The 22,035-nt window shown below is 36.2% G+C and overlaps 1 protein-coding gene across 7 annotated transcripts in view; it reads left to right on the plus strand.

Moving 5' to 3' along the window:
* Positions 1–22,035, plus strand: part of QKI (QKI, KH domain containing RNA binding) — a 143,683-nt gene that overhangs the window by 43,928 nt on the left and 77,720 nt on the right. For all 7 annotated transcript variants that reach the window (XR_014297644.1, XR_014297645.1, XM_082669305.1 and 4 more), the window contains exon 3: positions 8,661–8,777. Coding sequence is in view for 5 of the 7 variants with exons in the window: in XM_082669305.1 (XP_082525431.1) it covers positions 8,661–8,777 (117 nt within the window). In the remaining 2 variants the exon portion in view is untranslated. The remainder of the gene's footprint in view (positions 1–8,660; positions 8,778–22,035) is intronic.

Genomic DNA, 22,035 nt, shown 5'->3' on the forward strand with positions numbered 1-22,035 from the left:
TTTTTGTGCCTGCTTATCATAGGTGACCTAAATTTATTTTGTGAGTAAATGAACTCATCATATGAGCAGAAAACTACTGTAGTTTTTGATAGAACCTGCCTTAACTTTACCCCATGGACATTGAAATAGAACTTTTCAATGACTAGCCTTGGAACTAAATTTAACTATTTCATTGGGAAAGCATATTATATGTCTTAATAAACCCAGCCCTTTAGAACAAAATAGTTCATAATAAATTAGGGACTTCCTGAAATCTAATTTTTGACTTCACTAGAACACTGCTTTTCCTAAGTTCAAAAATAGTATCAGGGGCTTCCCTGGTGGCGCAGTGGTTGAGAGTCCGCCTGCCGATGCAGGGGACACGGGTTCGTGCCCTGGTCCGGGAAGATCCCACATGCTGTGGAGTGGCTGGGCCCGTGAGCCATGGCCGCTGAGCCGGCACGTCCGGAGCCTGTGCTCCGCAACGGGAGAGGCCGCAACAGTGAGAGGCCCGTGTACCGCAAAAAAAAAAAAAAAAAAAGTATCAGTAAGTAGCCTACCTAGCATGAACTTGGCCATCTCCGTGTTTCATATTGGTATGACAATTTTTTCTTTATTGCTTGGTAAGGAATTGATTGAGTTTAAAAAATGTGTCTATGTTGTATTGTTTGGGGTTATAGAACAATGATTGATTACTTTCTTGCCTTTTTATTTGTAAGATTGTATAAAAGCAGTATAAATTTGCAGTTTTAAGGACAGACTAAAAAAAAAGAAAAACAAAATTTGAGAAGTAATTAGAAACATAAGGCCAAAGAGGAGATCTGAGTATAAACCAGTAAAATTTTGGTATCATTTCAGTAGCAAGAGCCTGAACGAAGGCAGTGGCAGTTGAAATGAACACAAGGGGACAGATTAAACAATGAAAATCTTAAGATTTCTTAGTCTGTTACATGTGGAGGATAATATTGTAGAGGAACCAAGAGTAAGAGATGATAAAAGTACTGTATTAATAGAATATAATAATTAAAAGTCACTGTAAACTGAGTTGTGCTTAACAATTTAGAAACATTGAAGCAGGGTAATATAAAAGAAGTTACCAGTAAGTCAAATGGAACTAAAATCTGTGCCAAAAAAGAGCAGGTCTCTTTAAGAGCTAAATTAGTTCTTTTGGAACAGTGTATGAGGCTGCTTTTTTTTTTTTAACATCTTTATTGGGGTATAATTGCTTTACAATGGTGTGTTAGTTTCTGCTTTATAACAAAGTGAATCAGTTATGCATATACATATGTTCCCATATCTCTTCCCTCTTGCATCTCCCTCCCTCCCACCCTCCCTATCCCACCCCTCCAGGCGGTCACAAAGCACCGAGCCGATATCCCTGTGCCATGCGGCTGCTTCCCACTAGCTATCTACCTTACGTTTGTTAGTGTATATATGTCCATGACTCTCTCTCGCCCTGTCACAGCTCACCCTTCCCCCTCCCCATATCCTCAAGTCCGTTCTCCAGTAGGTCTGTGTCTTTATTCCTGTCTTACCCCTAGGTTCTTCATGACATTTTTTTTCTTAAATTCCATATATATGTGTTAGCATACGGTATTTGTCTTTCTCTTTCTGACTGACTTCACTCTGTATGACAGACTCTAGGTCTATCCACCTCATTACAAATAGCACAATTTCGTTTCTTTTTATGGCTGAGTAATATTCCATTGTATATATGTGCCACATCTTCTTTATCCATTCATCCGATGATGGGCACTTAGGTTGTTTCCATCTCTGGGCTATTGTAAATAGAGCTGCAATGAACATTTTGGTACATGACTCTTTTTGAATTTTGGTTTTCTCAGGGTATATGCCCAGTAGTGGGATTGCTGGGTCATATGGTAGTTCTATCTGTAGTTCTTTAAGGAGGCTGCTATTTATGCAGCAAAACTTGAGAAAACAATTTCAAAGATCCTTAGACTGTATTCATAATCTGTGGTCAGAATTACTAAGTATTTGATCTCCTAGACTCATCTTCAGGGTATGAGGTAACACTTGTAAGCTCAGTCTTGACTCAAATAATCATACTCTTCTCTCTCGCTGTCTCTTTTTTGAAGTTATACGTATTTGTAGTTGAATTATGTGGATGAACTAATAATCACATAAGGGCTTTCATTCATGTAAAAGGTTTGATTAAGGTAAAAAGGATATGTATGTTGATTATTAAAGCAGTGATCCTAATCAGTAAAAGACAGATGACAATATTGAAAAGGCGAGGCCTGGTTATGTAAAAGTAGTATGGTAATTATATGCTTTGTGATGTAGGTGGAACTCATTCTGAAAGTAAATTTGAATCTGAAGAGGGTTTTTATAAACTTTGTACTAAACATTTTTTTGAATGATTAACAAGAATGAGAAAACTAAACATGAGTATCTGGTATGATCAGGGTGTATATGTTTAAGGTCTTTAGAAGAGAAGGCATTATGCCCTACTGTGTCCAAGCTCTGTAGTCAACCTAGGTGTTCTAGGATTTGGACTACTTTTGTAACCTCTCATGTATTAAATGTAGGTGATAGTGGTAACTGTCTTCTGGTGTTGTTGTGAGGATTAAGTGACTTATTGCATGTAAAGTGCCAAGCATCGAAGTTGGCTTTTACTGGAACACTCATAGTAGAACATATTTCAGCGTACTCAACACCTAAGAAATGTTGAGTGACATAATCCTAGCACTCATGATACTTCCGTATTGAAATGGAAAGTGGAAATAATAGTTGTTTTGTTTCTGTGACATCATTGACTCTGTCATTTGGAATTTATCCTTAGATCAGTCAGGCTTACCATTTAAAAAGTTTCTGAAATGTGTAAGAGTTCCTGTGCTGCCTATAACTTATTTAGTGATTTTACTGAGAGTGAAAAATCACTGTGTGATTTCTGTGAACCCTTTTAAATTGTATTATCCAACAATCTGAACAAATACTAGTTTCTTCTGAGTGCTGTATATTGTGTGAGGCACTGTGGATTAAAACACACACACGCACTGTGGATTAACACATACACACTTGTGTGAGGCACTGTGGATTAAAACACACACACACACACACACACACACACACACACACGCCCACCCCATTGCTGGTTTCTGACTTCAAGGAATGCCCTGCGAAAGACATGCAGATCATTGCATACTGTGTGACAGAAGGGCTGTAAGAGGTGGGTACACAGTGTTCTGAGATCCTCACTTAGGAGGAGAAAACATCTGTCTCTGGGAGTCAAAGAACACATAAGGAAATCACAGAAGGAACACTTGAGCTCAATACTATGTGATGAGGATTTGACATGTTTGGTGGGAAGGAAGGAGGAAGAAAGGTGTTAACAGGGAACAAAAATTGAACGTACCTGCTGTTTTAGAGAACAACATGTGTCTGAACAGAGGATAATAGCAAAAATAAAGGTTCAAAAAGTAGTTAGGGATCTCTTAAAGGGCCTTGTTGTACGAGTTTTGACCTTACACCGTGAAAAATATTGTCATCTATTTGTGTCGTAAAACCCTTGTTGGCTTTCATTGCCTTTATATTTTTATTTTAATTGGTTAAATAATTTTTTGTTTTTCTAAGTACTTGTTGTTTAGCTTCCACAACGACAATCATCATCTTATTCACCTGAGTTTGTTTGTATGGTTTCAGCCTCTTTCCCAATTATATCTATACTCAAGGGATAAAGATTTGACATAATTAGGATATCCAAATTTATATGCTATAGATTTCATATTTTGGTTATTATTGGTTACCGGTTTTCACTTTTACATCTGTTGGTGTAAATGCTTCTTCTTAACATAGCCCTGTGCCACTAACAGAAGATGTGTAGAAAGGCCTAATATATGAAAGGTTTTGCAAAATGGTTCCTATAGTAATTATTATATAGCTTAAGAAGACATATTTGGCTGCTCATCTAGAATTACTATGAACATAGAGAAGGGATAAGACATCTGTCTCCCCAAAAAGTACGAGGCATTTAGATACATTCATTGTTTGTTTTTTTAAACAGAAGACTTTCCTTGATATTCTTCCCCCCTGCCCCGAACTCTTGTATCCATGACCAAACTGATTTCAGTTGATGAATGAATATAGTTCTGACGTGAATATTGGTTGATATTTTCATTTACATTAATGAGTAGCTGAAAGTGAAAATCATGAACACATATGCTGAAACTTTGTTCATAAATGACAAGAGCAGTTTATTTGCTGAATTGGATAATGGTTTCAGATATTGGAAGAACATTGTGCTATTCACAATGAGTGACTTTAGATGCAGCAAACTTTTAAATTTAATCTGCATTGTTAACAGTTTCTCCTTTGCTGTTATAAGTCGAGTTAATAAAACAGTAAATCAAGTCAAACAAAATATTCTGGTACTTTTAATTAAAAACAGTTGTATTGCTAAGTAGTCACGACTCTAGTCTCATCTTACACATTTGTATAAGATGGCTTACTAGTGTTGACTACCACTTGAGGTGGTCCATTTTTGGTCATCTGCTAAGCAGAAGACTTTATCAATACATATACATTTGTGTGTGTGTGTGTGTTTGATACCTACTAACTTGCTTATGTGATCTGATGTAAGGTTTGTAAGATATATAACTAAAATCACCTTACAGATACTAGACAAAATACTTAAAAACAGAGTATCAATTTATTGTATGAAAAGCAATCCAAAGAAATACATATTCTTTTTAAAATTGTTTTTCCAAAATTTTAAGCAGAAATTACTGTTTAACACTTCTTAGAAGTGTTTCACTGAAATGCTTTTAGAAATCCATTTTTTATTCTCTCTTTTGATAGTGTGCCACAGAAGGTTTTATCTTTAATTGTACATTTTTAAAAAGGTTAATGGAAAGATTTGCTATAATACTTTATATTTTGTCATTGGGAGAACTGTCATGTCTATTTAAAATTAAGTCAGCAGCAACAAATAGCATTAGACATGACTGTTGTTAACCTCTTCTTTAGAAATTAACATGGCACTGGCAGAGATATAATTGGTAAGCCACAGAGAAGGTCTGTACTTAAACAGTAGAGTTAATGAATGTCTCTTTTTTCTTCTTTCAGCCTTTAAAGTTGTAGTTAGCTTAGGCTGTTTGAAATGATTTTCTTTGAATGTGTTGTGACATTGGTTTAATTGAATGAAGCTGCAAAACTAGCATGATAAATCAACACAGAATGAAGTTTAATGCAAGGCAAATGATATTAACTTGGAAATTGGTTGCAGTAGACAAAGCAGCTGCTATGATTAATTTTTTTTCATTCTCTACTTACACCACTTTGAGAAGGATGACCTTGATGGTTTCAGTTGTATTAGAACCCCAGTGGTATGCACTTTAACACATTTGAGCTGTTTTTTGCTGGTTGTGGTGCAGTAGAGATTGGTTAATTTATAAGGTTAGGAAAATTTTGTTACAGATTTAATATGTTGGTTTTGACTGGCTTTAAAACATTTTTTATTTAGTAAATAATAATTGGGAGGATTACTTAGCTATGGTAGAAGTCTTTTTCTATGTAATCTTAATGCTGTGGTTTCAGCAAAAGAGATTTAATACGTGAAAATAATAGAATGTGCCAAAGAGGGTCTTCTTTTTTTTTCTTTTTTTAAAATAAATTTATTTATTTTTATTTTTGGCTGTGTTGGGTCTTCGTTGCTGTGCACAGGATTTCTCTAGTTGTGGTGAGCAGGGCCTACTCTTCGTTATGGTGCATGGGCTTCTCATTGCGGTGGCTTCTCTTATTGCGGAGCCTGGGCTCTAGGCGTGCGGGCTTCAGTAGTTGTGGCACATGGGCTCAGTAGTTGTGGCACATGGGCTCAGTAGTTGTGGCTCATGGGCTCTAGAGCACAGGCTCAGTAGTTGTGTCACGTGGGCTTAGTTGTTCCACGGCATGTGGGATCTTCCCGGACCAGGGCTCGAAGCCATGTCGCCTGAATTGGCAGGTGGATTCTTAACCACTGTGCCACCAGGGAAGCCCCACAGAGGGTCTTCTAGGTGTTTGTATGTCATGAAGTGGAGGCTGACCACTTTGACAGAGGACACAAATATAAAACAATTACATATTAGTTATTTGAAGTGCTAAAGTACCTCCATTCGTAATGCATTTTTCCAGACATTCTTTGCCATGTTTGAGATATATAATGTATATCAACTATATGAGTTACTTTGGAAAAAGATCTGTATAGAGCACAACTATTATTGAGGAAGAGCTGGCAAAGACTACTTATTTTAAGAAGCAGTCAAGGTAGAAATAGAGTAAAGGCATTTTCACAGGTTTCTTGAGAGCAAGGAGAATTTCTCCTCTTCCTCTCCTCCCCTTCCTCCTCTTTAAAAAAAATTCCTAGCATCTATTTCACTCTTTGCCACATAGGAAGCCTTGAATACATGTTTCATTAAGTTGAATTTGAAAATGAAAGGTTGTTTCCTATTCCACTGAAAAATACTCAAACTAAACAAAATTACACATAATAAGCATAATGCTTATAAAGTCTGGGTCGATTAATTCTAATATCTAGAGGCCTGGTGGATTTGTTTCTTTTGTCTTGTCGTTTCTTCAGATTTTTGTTAATGTCATTTTACGTTCTTGTGTATTTGGTTGTTTTCTAGTGTGTGCCAGATAATGTATTTACTGAATAGCTTACAAAAATAATATAAGGCCTAAGATTATGTTGTCTTCCTCCAGAGAGAATATATGTCAGCTTCTGACAGGTACCTACTGTTAACTGGCAACCCAAGATCACCTCGGTACAATTTTGCTTATTGAGGTTGAGACAGTTTTGATGTTCATATGCAGAGTCTGTAAGGGCCTGGGAAATTAGGGTTCACTTTTACCCCCAGAATGCACACCCATCAGATCCCTCCCCAAAGCAAAGACCGGGGACGGGGAGGCGCTCACATTGGTAGTTACACACTCCAGACCACGTCCCTTGAAGTTCAGGCTCTCAGCTGTCCTCTCCGGATTCAGCAAACATACCTAGAGGACAAGGAGTTCCCCAAAGCCAGGCTAACATCCTCTTGATTCTGTGTCCTCCCTACGATCCTGAATTAGCAATTCTTCACAGTCTTGCTGGATCTCTCATGCATTCAAGCAGATGTTTTTTCCTTCTGTGTCCTATTTTACTGGAATTGCTCAGCTGGTCTGAATTACCCTTAGTACTTAACAGAAAATTCCATGAAATTTTTTAAGAGGTTGCCTTTAAATCCAAGTACATCTAGAATTGACCAACTTCACGCAGTACAGAGTAAAAATATATTAAAACGAGGGTCTGAGAAAGGGAAAAAACACACATATCACAGAAAATCTATCAACAGGCCTGGCTCTCTGTTCATTTAGAGCAGACTCTTCCTACTTTTCGGCAACTTGCCAACCCCACCTTTATATGTAGTCACAGATTCTATAAAACTTCATTCCCTCTCCTCAGCTTGGGATGGAAAAACTTATATCGTAATCCCCGGAGGGAAGAGGGCTTTCTTCCATCCTTATACGTGTACTACCCGTCTTTCATTTGGGAATCACTTTTGTAAGATGTGGCGGTGCTGGTGAGCAGCTAAGGCAAAGTAAGAAGCCATTGGAGTACAGAAGATTGAAGAACTTCCCTGGCTGCTTAAGCCTTGACAGCAGTAAATTCTGGCATATTAGTGTTACTAACGATACATTAACAGTAGGATTAAAATGCAAGAAAAAAATAGGAAGCATAAGAATCAGTAACTTAATTGATTGAATAAGTTAATAGAAACCACCCATCAGTCTTTGTGGAACATTCATTTTTTTTGTGTCTTTTATGCAGATGACATGTGAATGAGGAAAATTTACTTTTCAATATTCAGAGTCAATCTGTTCTTCCCATTGGACTTTTTAAAAAAATTAACTTCTGTGAATGAATACTTGACATTTCTGTGGAGGGATGATAATTACTTATTTATATAATTATTTTTGTCACTGTCCTATTCGTGATAAGAGTTAAGGTTCTTTGTCAAAGTAGTAATATAAGCTAAAGGTAGAAATGGAAAATAGAAAGGAAAATAAGGATGCAGAGATAAAATTGTGCAAGGAGTGTGGTGAAAAATGTAAATAAGGATGCAGAGATAAAATTGTGCAAGGAGTGTGGTGAAAAATGTAGACTCTCATGACTTAAATATTTAGTATAGGGTGGAATCCAAATTTGGCCATCAGTGTTCTGGCAGCCAACCGCAGAATACAATTCTCTCTGAACAGTTGCTTTGGAGAAAGTATAACTTAGATAAATAAGACAGGAGTTCTCCCCCAAGGATTTCTGTAGAAAAGGCCACCACTATTTAACATAATGAACAGTTCCCTGAACCCTGTCATAAAGGATTTTGTAGAAGGGAATTGCATTCTTGGGTGGCACCTAAGATTTTGTCTAACTCTTTAATATACTCTGGTTTAGATTACATGTTGATGGGAAATTGAGTATAGTACCTGTTTTAGTTAGATACTGTTGTTCCTAATCCATAATTTGTATTAATACATACGAAAATTTCAAGCTAAACATGAGCTGCTGTAATTTCACCCCCAGACTTGTCAAGAAATTCATAAGATTTTATTTCAACTTAATATTTTTTAAAAATCTAACTGAAGGAAGTAAATTTATACTTTAAAATAACTTTAAGTGAATAATGTATGGTGATTTTTTTTTCCCCCAGTTTAATTTCGTTGGGAGAATCCTTGGACCTAGAGGACTTACTGCTAAACAGCTTGAAGCAGAAACAGGATGTAAGATAATGGTCCGAGGCAAAGGCTCAATGAGGGATAAAAAGAAGGTAAGTCCTTGAAAATGGGGCAGGTCTTTATGTGAATAATTTACTTATACTTTCGAATTTTAGTAACAAAATATCTAGACCCTAAAACACTATACATTATTTGATGTCTGAAACTTTTGAACTTTTTAAAGGTGTTGTCATGATTTTCCCTTTTTGATTATCATTTTTCATTTAGCCAGCTAATATCAGTCTATGATATTACCTTTGGTTTTTACACTTGAGAAACGCCAGTTTGGCAATTAGTCAGACTATAATGTTGTATATATAAAAGATGTAACTAAAACTTTGAAAAATCTAAAATGTTTCTTTTGATGAGATTTAAATGAGGACCAAACGAATAACTTTGGATGTATGTCATCTCATCAGGAGAGTTAGTAAACATAGGAAAAAAAGGCTTATAACTAGCCATATGAGAGTCATTTTGGTTTTTACCAACATTTTATGTTGATTTTAAGTTTTCTAGACATTTTACTTTAAAGTGTATTGTTCCTGCTTTCTGCTTTTTTCTTTTGCCACTCTTGTTTTTCTAGTATAATAAACACCTAACTACCTACTTTAAACATTGTTTTTAGGAAGGTTTTTTTGCCTTGTTTCCTTTTATCCAGTAAGAGGCAGAATACTTTTGAAATTTCTGCCTGTGTGAAAAATGTTTGACTGATTTTAAAAAATAACCTAGATTTTGATTGCCAAAGATTAGATTTATTGTTAGGAAGGGTTTGTTGTTTGTTTGTTTTTTTTAAATACATTGCCTTGAAAGGGATATCAAATGATAGATCTGTTATGTTACGTTATGTTATTGTTATGTTAGAGCGTGTGCATTGAATCACTTTGTGGAGCTTACGGAATGACCACCAGACCGATAAGGTATTCTGACTTCATTCTGATATGCATCTTTTTGAGCTTCTCACTTCATTTCATTTAAGCTCTCCCATAAGCTGACTGGATCTCAATCATTTTCTCTCCTTACAGACAAATAATGACTTAGTAGTTAAGTTGGAGGGAGAGGCCGTCAATGATATTGATTATCTTTAGATCTTATTATAAGCTGTTCTTGTCAGCTGAGTATAAAGATACTTTGAGGCAAGCATGTGAGTTCTCCCTAAGCATATTTAGCTGTTGTATTTAAAACAACTTTTTTAATTAGAATATTAAAAAAATTTAAGCATATTGTGAATCAGCTGAGTGGCAATCTCATATCACCATGCAGTTTTGGTTCCCCTGTTTGCACTTATGGTTGCGTTGCATTAAATAATGCTAATTTAATAGCCTAGGGACAATGAGATGAACTCTCAACAACTGAAGGACAAATAAATCTTCACCAAAAGATTAGTGTATCCATCAGTTAAACAAGTTATTAATATCGGTCAGTTAACAAAACGTGTTTTGCCCTCTCCTCAGCCTCTCTTAGTTCTGTAGTAATGGCTCTCCACTTACTCCACTCACACACTCACAGGCACTGAGGATTAGAGCTTGGAACTGTATTGAGACATGGTGAGTTCTGTTTTCAGTCAAGTTGAACTTTGTAGCCTGAAGAACATTTTTCTGCTATCATTTTTGACAGAAGATTAGAGTGGTTAAGAGAGTATGCTCTATAATCATCTTGCTTTTGAATCTTGGTTCTATCACTTAGCAGCTTTGTGATTTTAGCAAATTACTCCATCTCTTTGTGCCATATAATGTAGTGAGGGAGTAGTGATGTCACTTCTCTCTCATGATGGTTGTGAGGATTAAATCAGTTGTAAAGCACTTAGAATAGTGTTTTGACACATAGTAATCAATCAATTAATGTTAATGATTGTTCTTAATAAATTTTATATTAACATTAGTACATTTTATGTTTAAACTCATATTGTATCATGGGGGAATACTACAGTATTTTACGCTTTGGAAATGACAGTACTTTTGTTGTTGCTTTGTGACCTTTGAATATCCCATATTCTGATGGCTTTTCCGTTTTGTTTCTCTGGTGGTTGGTGTGTCTATATTCTGTCTTGTCCACTTTGTTCTTAAGCACAAATAGAAGCAGTTCGCACATTTTATTTTTGTTTTAATATGTACTGTTGTCTAATGAAATAAAAAATGTTTACAGATTAATGCATGAAAACAGTAATAAATTAAGACACCAACAAAATTTTGACTGCAGATTATATTTTTAGTTTTATTAAAGTGCTACAGATGAACATACTTAGGGGATATCAAGTTAATTTGAATGGCTGTCATATGTTTGATATTATGGTGAAGAATTTATATGTAGATATATAATGCCAAGAGTGTTTTCTGTAATCTTAATTTAAATCTGCCCATAATTGTCAACCAACTCATTTTGGTTTATGCTGTAGTAACTCTGCCCGTTGAGTTCTTAAAAGTGCTAGTAAAAGTTAGATCAAAATGGAAGGTACTATCGTTCATTGCTTGGCTGTTATTTTTATGTATTTTTTTATTTTTTATTTTTTTGGCTGTTATTTTTAGAAAGAACATGACAAATAGATGGAGGCAAAAAGAAATATAGTAATAAGGCCGATTGAGGTATATTTCATGTATTTAAAGGAAAACTTTAAACTTTTCTGCAGAGTTGTCAGTTTATGTAAAAGCTAGAAAATAAACCTTAATTTACTGACTGTCCAAGGTATTATGACGGAATACTGTTTGCTGATTTGTATCCTTCACTGCTAGTCTGATAAACCCAGTGAGGGCATACCATGTCTGTTTTATGGAGTACTTCCCTTGTGTTTGATCAGTACCTGGCACAGAGCAGGAACTGGAAAAAATTATCTGGGAAAGGAGTGAATGTTTAGGTAATAAATGAAAGGCATAGATGCTCCCCTATCTCCGCCCCATAAAAGATTTTATAAATAGAGATAATTATAAATCCTATGTGCTTTTAATTCTTTTGGGAAGATAGGCAGTGCCGTATCATTCTAAGCTGTTGGTTTTAAGTAAGGGAATGAATGTGCCACTTTAATTTTCATTCTCTTAGATTGGTATTACTTCAGCATTATTGAAGGGCACAACAGTATTGTCATTGTATAAAAATACCCCAGGGGAATGGTACTGGGTAAACTCATGGAGCCTAAGAGCAAGAACTGCACTCAGACTTCGTAGGAGACTAAGGAGCCATGCTTGTATTTCTGCTCCCCACTCCCACCCAGAAATGTTGACCGGTGAAATGTCTACAGTTGATCAAAGCAGGGTTAGTCAAATGTTGTGTCTTCTGGAAATTTCCAGTAAGACTCAGCAATTCTAGTTAGAGCTCTTTACTTGAAATGAAGGGATGTACACTCAGGGAATCAGATGACCTTCTAGGGCTGCAAATAGCAGTGGCCAGATGGTATTAACCACTTTCATGATCTGTGCAGTGTCTTATTCAGACCATTCAACAATCTCAAAAGATAGTTTTTACTCTTCTAACAGGAATGGAGGCTTAAAGAGGTCAAATAACTTATCCAGTCCCTCATTTCTAAGTAGTAACTACACTCAGTATAAACATATATCTTGCTGGACATTGAAATTCAGCTCTGCAATTCATTCTCTTCAGAACATGGGCTTTGAATTTAAAATTAGATCAATCTGTAATAAAGTTTTAATTCAGTTTTTAACTTTGTTTCCCAAATATATTTGACCACAGCCTCTCCTTTCCAAGAGCTATCCCTGTAACTTCTTGAGGAACTGCAGTGTTGTATGGACCATGATCTATGAAATGTTATTAGACAGGCATATTGTGTAATTGCAAACATAGGTAGAATTTCATAACTGTTTTTACATGTCACTTTTCATACACGTTATAAATTTTTCTTAAATGTCTCTTATAGTCCTATTAATTTCTTATGGTGCATATATATTTTAACTAGTTAATATGTGATATTTTTAGAAAAGTTTAAAAGTGTATATGGTCTGGGAAAAAGTATAGGTACCTGATTCTATCACTCTAGAGACTTATTGACAATTTTGGTATGTTTTCTTGTAGATTGTTCTCTCTGCAGTTATGTACACTTTTACATGTGTTATAGAAAGTGAATCTTTTACTATTCATGATGCTTTATAATTGGCATTTTCTCCTGCAACCTTGTACCCTGTCCTATGTCAGTTTAATTGGCAAGTAACTGAGCTTTATAATGTCTAAGACTTTGTGCTGGCTGATAAGAAAGCACACTTAAAAGATGTTTCAAGGCGATATTGATAGTATATGCAAAAATAAATTTGCTTGATATGTGGGGGCAGCTTAGACTTTTATTTTTATGAAAGATGTTGTTGCTCTCTCAACACTTGGAAAATAATCAGATTAATACAGTTTTTTGTTTGACATACTAAAGTGGCTGTGATAGCCAGTGATATAACATCACGTACAAACATGGTCCAAACAGCCTGCTTTATTGATCTTGTTGAGTACTAGGCTTTCTCACAACCTCGAGCGTGGGTATAGTTTATTTAAAAAAAGAAAAAAAAACACAACCAGAAAAACCACCTTTCATCGTGGCACATTTTGAACAACGTTTATTCATCACCCAGTGTCAGCATTGTCCGTTTCCTTCCATGTGTGCCCACATTCCCCCTTACCCTTCCTCCCCCTCCGCCTACCAGATGATTTGGGGAGCAAATTCCAGACATAATTTCAGCTGTAAACATTTTATTAGGTGTTTCTAAAATAGAAGGACTCTTTAATGCTATCATGTTTATGTTTTTTTTAAATCACCAAAACAATTTCTTTGTGTCGCTATGTATCTTGTCATTGTTCACAGTTCCCTTCTTGTCTCATAAATGTGCTTTGAAAAAACATTTTCATGGTATCCAAGTGAGGGCCGTATATCAATACCTTGCTTAAGAGATTGATAGATCTCTTAAGCCATTCTCACCCTCGCCCCCATTTCTCCTTGTAACTTATTTGTAAAAGGACTGAGTTATTTGTACCGAAGATTTCCCGTGGCTTGTGCTGATTGCACTTTCATGGTGGTGTTTAACACTTATCTCTGTCCCCTGTATTTTTGGTAAATTGGTGGTGAGAAAGGTTTAATCAGATTTAGATCTCCTGCCCTCCCTTCCTCATTTCCTTTCTTCCTTTTGAAAGAAACTTTCACAAGCAGTGTTGTGGTTGTGGTACCTAAAATCTAGTTTCCTCCTGATTTCAGCAGTTAACTGTTGATTGTTTTTTAGGCCCTTTATTTCAGTAGGAACTCCAAAATAGTTATTATCCTGTTTCTTTGCTGTTATTAGCTAGGTTTACTTTTTATAGGAGAGGCGGGATAAATGCTCAGTTCTTCACTTACTAGGTTTAAAATAGTGAGTTGTTTCCTAGCTATCCTCCAGAGGTGAAGAGTGAGTTTTTTTGTTTTAATTTGAGTATCATTATGAATGCATTTAAACAGTTTTAATGCATTTCAGTTCATGGCACTTAAGTGTTTTTAACTGATGATCACGTGGTTTGACCAGTGGGGGGCCTTTTCAAATTCACTTCCAAGTCTCTTTAACACAATCCTAGTAGTTTGGGGCTAGTAACTTTGTTTTCTGGTGTATATAGTAGTCCATGCTCATTGTAAGATTTCCTCCCCAGACTTGAGATCAGCCACTTCTTTAAGGAACCCTGATTACTATTAGTGAAAAATAGTATTTGGAAACTGCATTATGGGCTCTAGTGTCACTCATTATTTGTAGACCTTTTCAGGACAGAGCTAGGAGATACATAGGTACACACACACACACACACACACACACACACACACACACACACACACACTCAGGAATATAAGTATCTTTACAAAGTTCATTCTCATTTAAAATGAAAACTACAGTGTTTTATTTAATTGATCTTGTATCTATATTTTGTTTCCCACTGAAAATGCCGGTTCCTAATGACACAAAATGATTGATTTTCTTTATTCTAAAATATACAAAACAGTCTCAGAATAACAATACAAACACTACTACCAACAGTATAGTCAGTGAAAATTTTTCACCAGTTCTTACTGTTTTTAGGGTATGTTTCACTAGAGAGAGAAGTTACTTTTAAAACACTCAATAGTTTTTCAGTATATATCAGTTATGCCATCATACGGATAAACAGTTAAGGTCATTTGTTACACTTGGTTTTCTAGTTTTACGAATTTCTTATTTTTCTGTTACTTGTAAAATATTTACATGGTTCCAAAATCAAATCTACAAAGTAGGAAATTTTCAGAGAAGTCCTGCTTTTATCCCTGTCTCTTTTATCTATCCCCCATCTTGCAGTTTGGGTAAATTTTTTATTTTGGTATTTGGCTTATCCTTCCATTTCTTTGTTTTACATGAAGAGTTACATGAGCGTGTGTGTGTGTGTGTGTGTGTGTGTGTGTGTGTAATTTCTCACTCCCTTCATAGATAATTGTATACTCTACACTTTTCTATGCCTTGCCTTGTTTTTTTTGTTTGTTTGTTTTTTACTTAATAGTGTATCATTAAGTCACTTACTGGCAGTACATAGAGACAGTCTTTATTCCTTTTAATAACTTCATCATATTCCGTTGTGTCTGTGTACCGTAAATTATTCCAGCATTCCCCTATTAATGGACATTTAGATTGCTTCTAGGCTTTTGCTGTAACACATAGGAAGAGTGCTGTATTGAATAGCTTTTATATACATCTTTACGTGTACTTGCTAGTTTATCTTTGGAATAGAATTCCGGAAGTGGTATCACAATATATAGTTTTGCTAGCTAGTGCTAAATTCTTCTCTTTAGGGGTTATTGTTTTGCATTACTTCAGCAATGTATGTGAGAACCAGTTTCCCAACAGATTCACCAACAGAGTTAAACTTTCATGTAAGGCGCTGTTAAAGGAGCTGTTCCATAAGTATATATTTCTCTGTGTCTTTAAAAGGTCCTTGCTGTTATGAGCAATGCAGCCATCTCTGATTTCCCAGTTAGACAATTGTTTGAAATATATTTCTTATTTTGTCATTGAACCCATTTATGAATAATGGTTAGACATAGTTGAAATGGTATTACCATAACTGGTCTTAAGGTCCATTATATTGTAATAAACTTCTGGTTGGGCCCAAGAAACTAATTACTGTTTTAAATGTTTTCAAGAGGAAAAGTGCTGTAATTTTCTATTAGTTCACACAGCCCTTCTCAGCTAGTGCTCCTCATCTTAGAAGTTCTTCAGTTTCACTGAGAGTGGTTCATAACAAGCACCACTATAGATAGGAGAGGTTAATTATATGTAATTTATGCCTTGGGCCAGGCATTAAATACTTGATTCCCTGTGAAATCAGTTGAGAAAGGCTGTACCCTGTGAGGAATGGGTTTTTTCTCTGTACTTTATATCCCTGGCTTAATATCCCCCACCCTGACCCATGCCATTGGTACCTTTGACTCATTGCATCATAGAGTAGGAATTTTTATGCATTCTCTCTTAAAAATGTTAATTTTAGGGCTTCCCTGGCGCAGTGGTTGAGAGTCCACCTGCCGATGCAGGGGACACGGGTTCGTGCCCTGGTCCGGGAGGATCCCATGTGCCACGGAGCGGCTAGGCCCGTGAGCCATGGCCGCTGAGCCTGCACGTCCGGAGCCTGTGCTCCGCAGCAGGAGAGGCCACAACAGTGAGAGGCCCGCGTACCACCAAAAAAAAAAAAAATATATTAATTTTATAAATTACATGCTTAGAAAATTCCATGTATCTGATTTGAATAGTAGTATTTAGCTATAAAAACAGGTCAGTTGCTTTAGAAGAGTGATTATGAAAATTATAGTAAGGTATAATCTGGTTTGGAAGGAACCTTATTAAAGCCATGAAGTCTAACACTTGTTATATCTAATGCTATCATATTTTAGTTTCTGTACTGCACATGGTTGTTACTCTGTTTTCACCACCTCCTGTCATAGTTAATTTAATACCTTTTTAGGCAGCAAGTATTTTTTGAATGCCTATGAATTTTTGTCCTCAAGTGTCTTTTACCCCCAAGATACTGATAAATTTGACAGTGGGCTAATGCACAGTGTGGTAGATAACCACAACAGGTGTTATACATTGTGCTGTGGGACGCCAAGGAAGTGATGAGTTCTTTTACAGGTTGAGGGTTTCAGGGAAAGCTAGAGAAGATGGGACTGGAGTAGGAACTTACAGGGCAAATGAGTGGAATGGTATTCTAGAAATCAGAGGTAGGATCAACCAGTATGTGTCCTTATGCTAATGCTTGACATATTGCGGTGGAAGTTATAAGGTATAGTGGGAGAAGTGGTATTGGAGACAAGGTTGGGATCTGAGGATAATAGGACCTTGAATATGATTTTAAACTTTTTCTTTTTATTCTAAAAGCAGTGCATTGGCACTTATGTTTTTAAAGTAAGGAGTTATATGATATGGCAGTCGAAGGGATGGATGGAAGGGAGAAGAGACCAAAGGCCACAAACAAATAACCAAGTCTTAGAACACTTTACTTAGAAAGTTCTTCCCTATGTTCAGAAAATCTGTCTTTGGAACTTAGATCCTCTGATCCTAATTCTACTTTGAATTTAAAACAAAATAATCTCTTAACCTTAGGGCCTTTGACATACTTAATGACAGTCCTGTGTCTCAGAGGTGTCGTTCTCTAGCTATAAACTAATTCCCTAGTAACTTAAGTCCTCCTCTGCTTTTTTTCTTTCTTTCTCTCTTTTTCTTCTTTTTTAATGTCATGGGACATAGCATTGAATTCAGCCTCAAAAGTGATCGATTGGGGCTTCCCTGGTGGCGCAGTGGTTGGGAGTCCGCCTGCCGATGCGGGGGACACGGGTTCGTGCCCCGGTCCGGGAGGATCCGCATGCTGCGGAGCGGCTGGGCCTGTGAGCCATGGCCGCTGAGCCTGCGCCCGGAGCCTGTGCTCCGCGACGGGAGGGGCCGCAGCGGTGAGGGGCCTGCGCAGCGCAAAAAAAAAAAGTGATCGATTGGTTTCTTTTTAAAGAGAAAGGAAGGCCTGCCTTTCTGGAAGAGTTTTAAATCTACTTTTCAAATTATCTGCCACAAAAGAACATTACAACAAAATTCTAATTCGTCGTAGACCAATTCTTTTGTAAAATATAATGAAATTATTAGAGAAACAGAATTTTTAAAAGGTAATTTTAATCCTATTTAAAACTTTTTGTATCAACAGACAAAACTCTCCAGTCAGAATGCTGTAAAAGTTCCTAAACGCTTGATTTCTGTACTGGCAGGCTACCTTTGGCAGCAGCTCTGGCTGAAACACCAGCTTGCTGTATGATCCGCTGGTTTTTTCAGGACTGGAAACTAGCCCTGTGGTGTCCTCTCCTCCCCACTTTTCTTCTTTCTTCTCATACCCTCATTTTTCCTCTTGAGTGTTTTCAAAATATTCAATTTTTTAGTTCTGTTTCTGGTTACACGTTCATTTTGGAGTCAAGTGACTTAGCTTTGTTTTAAGATGGAAGAATATAAAGCAGTGCAATACAAATTAAATGTTTAATTCAGATTGGATAGTATTTCAGTACATTTTTATAGAAAAGAGTCATTGCTTTGCCTGTATTAAGTACTAAGAAAGACTGGGGAGATTTGAAATAAAAATTCTGCTACTATTTATTTAAAGTATAGTTTTTTTTTAATTTGTAAGACACTGCAAGGGATAAAAAGATGGATCCAATGAGAATAACCTGTTTTCATTACTAAAGTAGCTCTTTGAGTAACCTGTGAAACTTAAGCTAATTACTCTGCCGTAGATCTAATAATACCAAGATGAGTTAATTGTCCACGTCTAATGAAATGAGACATGAGTTTCAGTGAAAAGGGAGAGTCCATTTTATCACTAGATGCTGTTAATGAGCCTTTTAAAATTCAGTCTTGATTGGATAGCAGTCAGTTTAGTTAAGGAATCTTTGAGCACCTTATAATGTGTTGTATATATAACAGATTTTCTTTCAGAAGGTTCAGTTCTCTGTGGACAGGATTAGTAGCGGAATGTTGCTTATGTGTTTATCATTATGCTGCATCAGTTGATTTTCTTTTTCAAAATCCTTTAACAAGAACTTCGATGGAAATTTTTTTTCCGTTATATTAGTGACAAATTATTAGACAGTTTCATAAGCCTAGTGAGCCATCCTATTCTATCCTACTACTTTTATTTTTCTCCTTCAGTTATGAAAGATAACAATTTAAAGAAATTATATTGTTGCTCTTTGAATTTTAAAACATGCTATTCTTTTATTTTAAATCATGTATAATTGTTAACTCTTTGACTTTTAAAGACATGTATAGTTATTTTTTTAAATCAGGAATTGTCATAGGACCGGGATGATATCACAGTCTTTGGGTCCAAAAAAGTCAAAACTGTGATTCTTCATTTTGTAAATTATATGTTACTTAGAAAAGAGCAAATAGAAATTATAGCAGGTTAGGACTGCTCCTAACAACTTGGCCAGTTGATTAATTAAGACCTTAAAAGGTCTTAATAAGTTTTCAACTTAAGCTTTTGCTGAATTCAGATACCTATAAAGTATTCTAAATATAGATTACTAATCACTTCACATAGAAAATACTATTATTTTTCATATTCTGATGTGAAGGAAGTTCTGTATCATTTCACCTTTGTAACTAATAAGATTAATTTCTGACTAGTAACTTGTTTTCGTTCTTGCATTTTTGGCAAGGATTTTTTGTTTTGTTCGTTGGGGGGTTTTTTGTTTGTTTTTTTAAATGTTGTGTCCTCAGCACATAATATTAGTTTGCCCCATATTGATGATATTAAGTTTCATCCTTTGGTTAAAATGGCATCAATCATATTTTTTCATTGTAGAGATACTTTTCCCCCATTTAAATTAATAACTAATCTAAGGGGAATACTTTGCAACTTTGTAAATATCCTGTTGCCAACAAAATTTTGCGCCCCCCCCCCCCATACTCTTCCCCACTACTCCCCGTGTGGAGTTAGGCTAAACTCTCCACTGAATTCCCGACTGCCTACTTACCATTTGGACTGGGTTGAATGGGCCGGGGTGGCTGGTGACAGCAGTGCTGAGTTGGTGGTGGTGGTGAGGGTGCAGCACGCTGAGCACCTATGGTGACTTAGGTCTGCTCTTTCATCGCTCCTCGGGAATTCACTCATTAATTCCCAAACAGCCCTATGAGGTAGCTACTGTTGTTTTTCTAATTTTATCGGTGAGGAAGTGGAGACATAGAGGACGTTCTCTTCACCTCCATAGTGAGTTGCTTACTCAGGATTTGAACCCAGGCTGAGTGCAAGAGTTTCATTATTACATTGTGATTTTCCTCAATAGTCTTTTGATCTCCTTATCTCCACTCTTCCTCTCTGGCTCCCTCTGGCAACCAGAGTGATTTTTAAAGAATAATCCTGCAATATATGTTTATGTGTTCAGTAAGAGTCAACTCTTTACTGTGGCTAACAAGGCCCTGCTTGGTCTTGTGTCTAGCTGCCTTACAGGCTTCTTTTTGCCACCTCTGTGACTGAGGTCCCACCTTTCCATTCCTTCAGCATACTGATGCTCTCCTTGTAGGGCTTTGGTCTTGCTGGTCCCTCACCTGGAATCCTCTTCCCCTGGTATCTTTTTGTAACTCAGTGTCCACTTTTCAGATTTCTGTTCAATTTCACATTTTCAGAGAAACCTTCGGTAGTCACTCTGCCCCCAAACAGCAAACCCTGATGCCTTGCCACACTGCTCTCTCCTTGTATCCATTATCTCCTTGTATCCTTTATCACTCTGGACATGCTTTTGCTCCTTGTATCCATTATCACTCCGGACATGCTTTACCTGTTTATTATTATTTATCTTCCCCCATTAAGGGTGTGTGTGTTTGGTGATGAGAGCAGAGAGCTGTCTGTTTTGTTCACTGCCCTGTCCTCAGTTTGTTCACTGCCCTGTCCTCAGTGGTAGAGCTGTAAGTGTCTGCCACGTAGTTGGTACCAAGAAAATATGTGTTGAAGGAAGGAATGGTCTGCCTTTTAATTTTGCTTATAATTATTTTACATAAAGAAATTATGACCTGAACAGTCAAACTATATTTTATGGTTTTTTGGATTCTTCTTTAGTATCAGAGGCGTTTACATTCCTCAGTAGTTTGTATAGATATTTGCTATTTTCTGTTATCATTATGGTTTTATTTATTCAGTTAAATCTTACATTCTTTTATAAATTATTTTATTCTGCAGGGTAAGATTGCAAATTCCACATTTTCAGTTATTTTGCTTTTAAAATAATTTTAATGACTTACATTTTAATCGCTTTTGACAGTTGTCTGTTTTTTTTCAATATGTGAAAAACGTAAAATTAGAATTTTTGAAGTTCTTAATTGAGTAGCAAATATTCTTTTTAACTTTCTGAGGAATTTTTTTGTCCAGTGGTTTAGTTTTTGGAAGAATTTGCTCCGATTGTATAGGTAAGAATTTGCCTAGGCAATTAGTTCTGATTTGTCCAGGTGTGCTATATTTGTTACCAAATGATCTAGGAAAAGTAAGAGTAAATAATGTTTGTTTTGCTAAGAAAAGGTACAGTGTTTCTAAACCATAATTACCTTCATATTTTGAAGTTTTTCTTCTCAGTATAGCTCTTTGGAAGGGCGACACTAAGGTTTGGTTTGCCCAGTACAGTTTCAGCTGTACTTACTGTCTAGGCATAATTATTAGTATATCCTTTCACTTTCAAATTATCCTGATTTGGATGACAAATTACATAGTCCCCCTTAGTTTTGGGGCATTGTTTTGGTGTTTGTTCAGCTTTCTTCCACAAAGCATTAGCACTGTTCTTAAATCTCCTTGTATGCTGGCTGTCTGAGATTTGTTGTTATGGAATGATACTGTGGCCTTATGAAAATTTTGATAGAAAATTAAAATGTTGCTTTTAATATGTCTGTTTCAAAGTGCTGCCCTTAGAGTGAGAAGTGATTTATGTTTATTTGGAGAAAATAAATTGTGGAAGATGTGTACATCAGAGGATCATTCTGTCCTCTGGTACTTGATCCCTTGCTTGTTTATAGGATTTGATTCTTGTTCTTTATTAGTTTACTCTTACCAGCAGCTGTGGTTAAAAGAAACAAAACAAAACCACTTGGGAGATATCCTTGAGTCCTTTCTACCCTCAGTCAATCATTTAACAGATTTGCACAATTGTGCAGCTCAGTATCTTCTGAGTTCCCACAGGGCCTCCCCACCACCATTGTCTAAATCTGTGCTCTCATTATTTTTTGCCTAGACCTCTGCAGTCATCTCTTAACTGTTCTTTTTCCCCTCAGGTAATATGCATAATATCTACTAAAGTCAATTTTTTTGTTGTTACTGATATCTTGTTAG

This window comes from Grampus griseus (assembly GCF_964374135.1).
Source record: "Grampus griseus genome assembly, chromosome: 13".
Taxonomy (NCBI): Eukaryota; Metazoa; Chordata; class Mammalia; order Artiodactyla; family Delphinidae; genus Grampus; species Grampus griseus.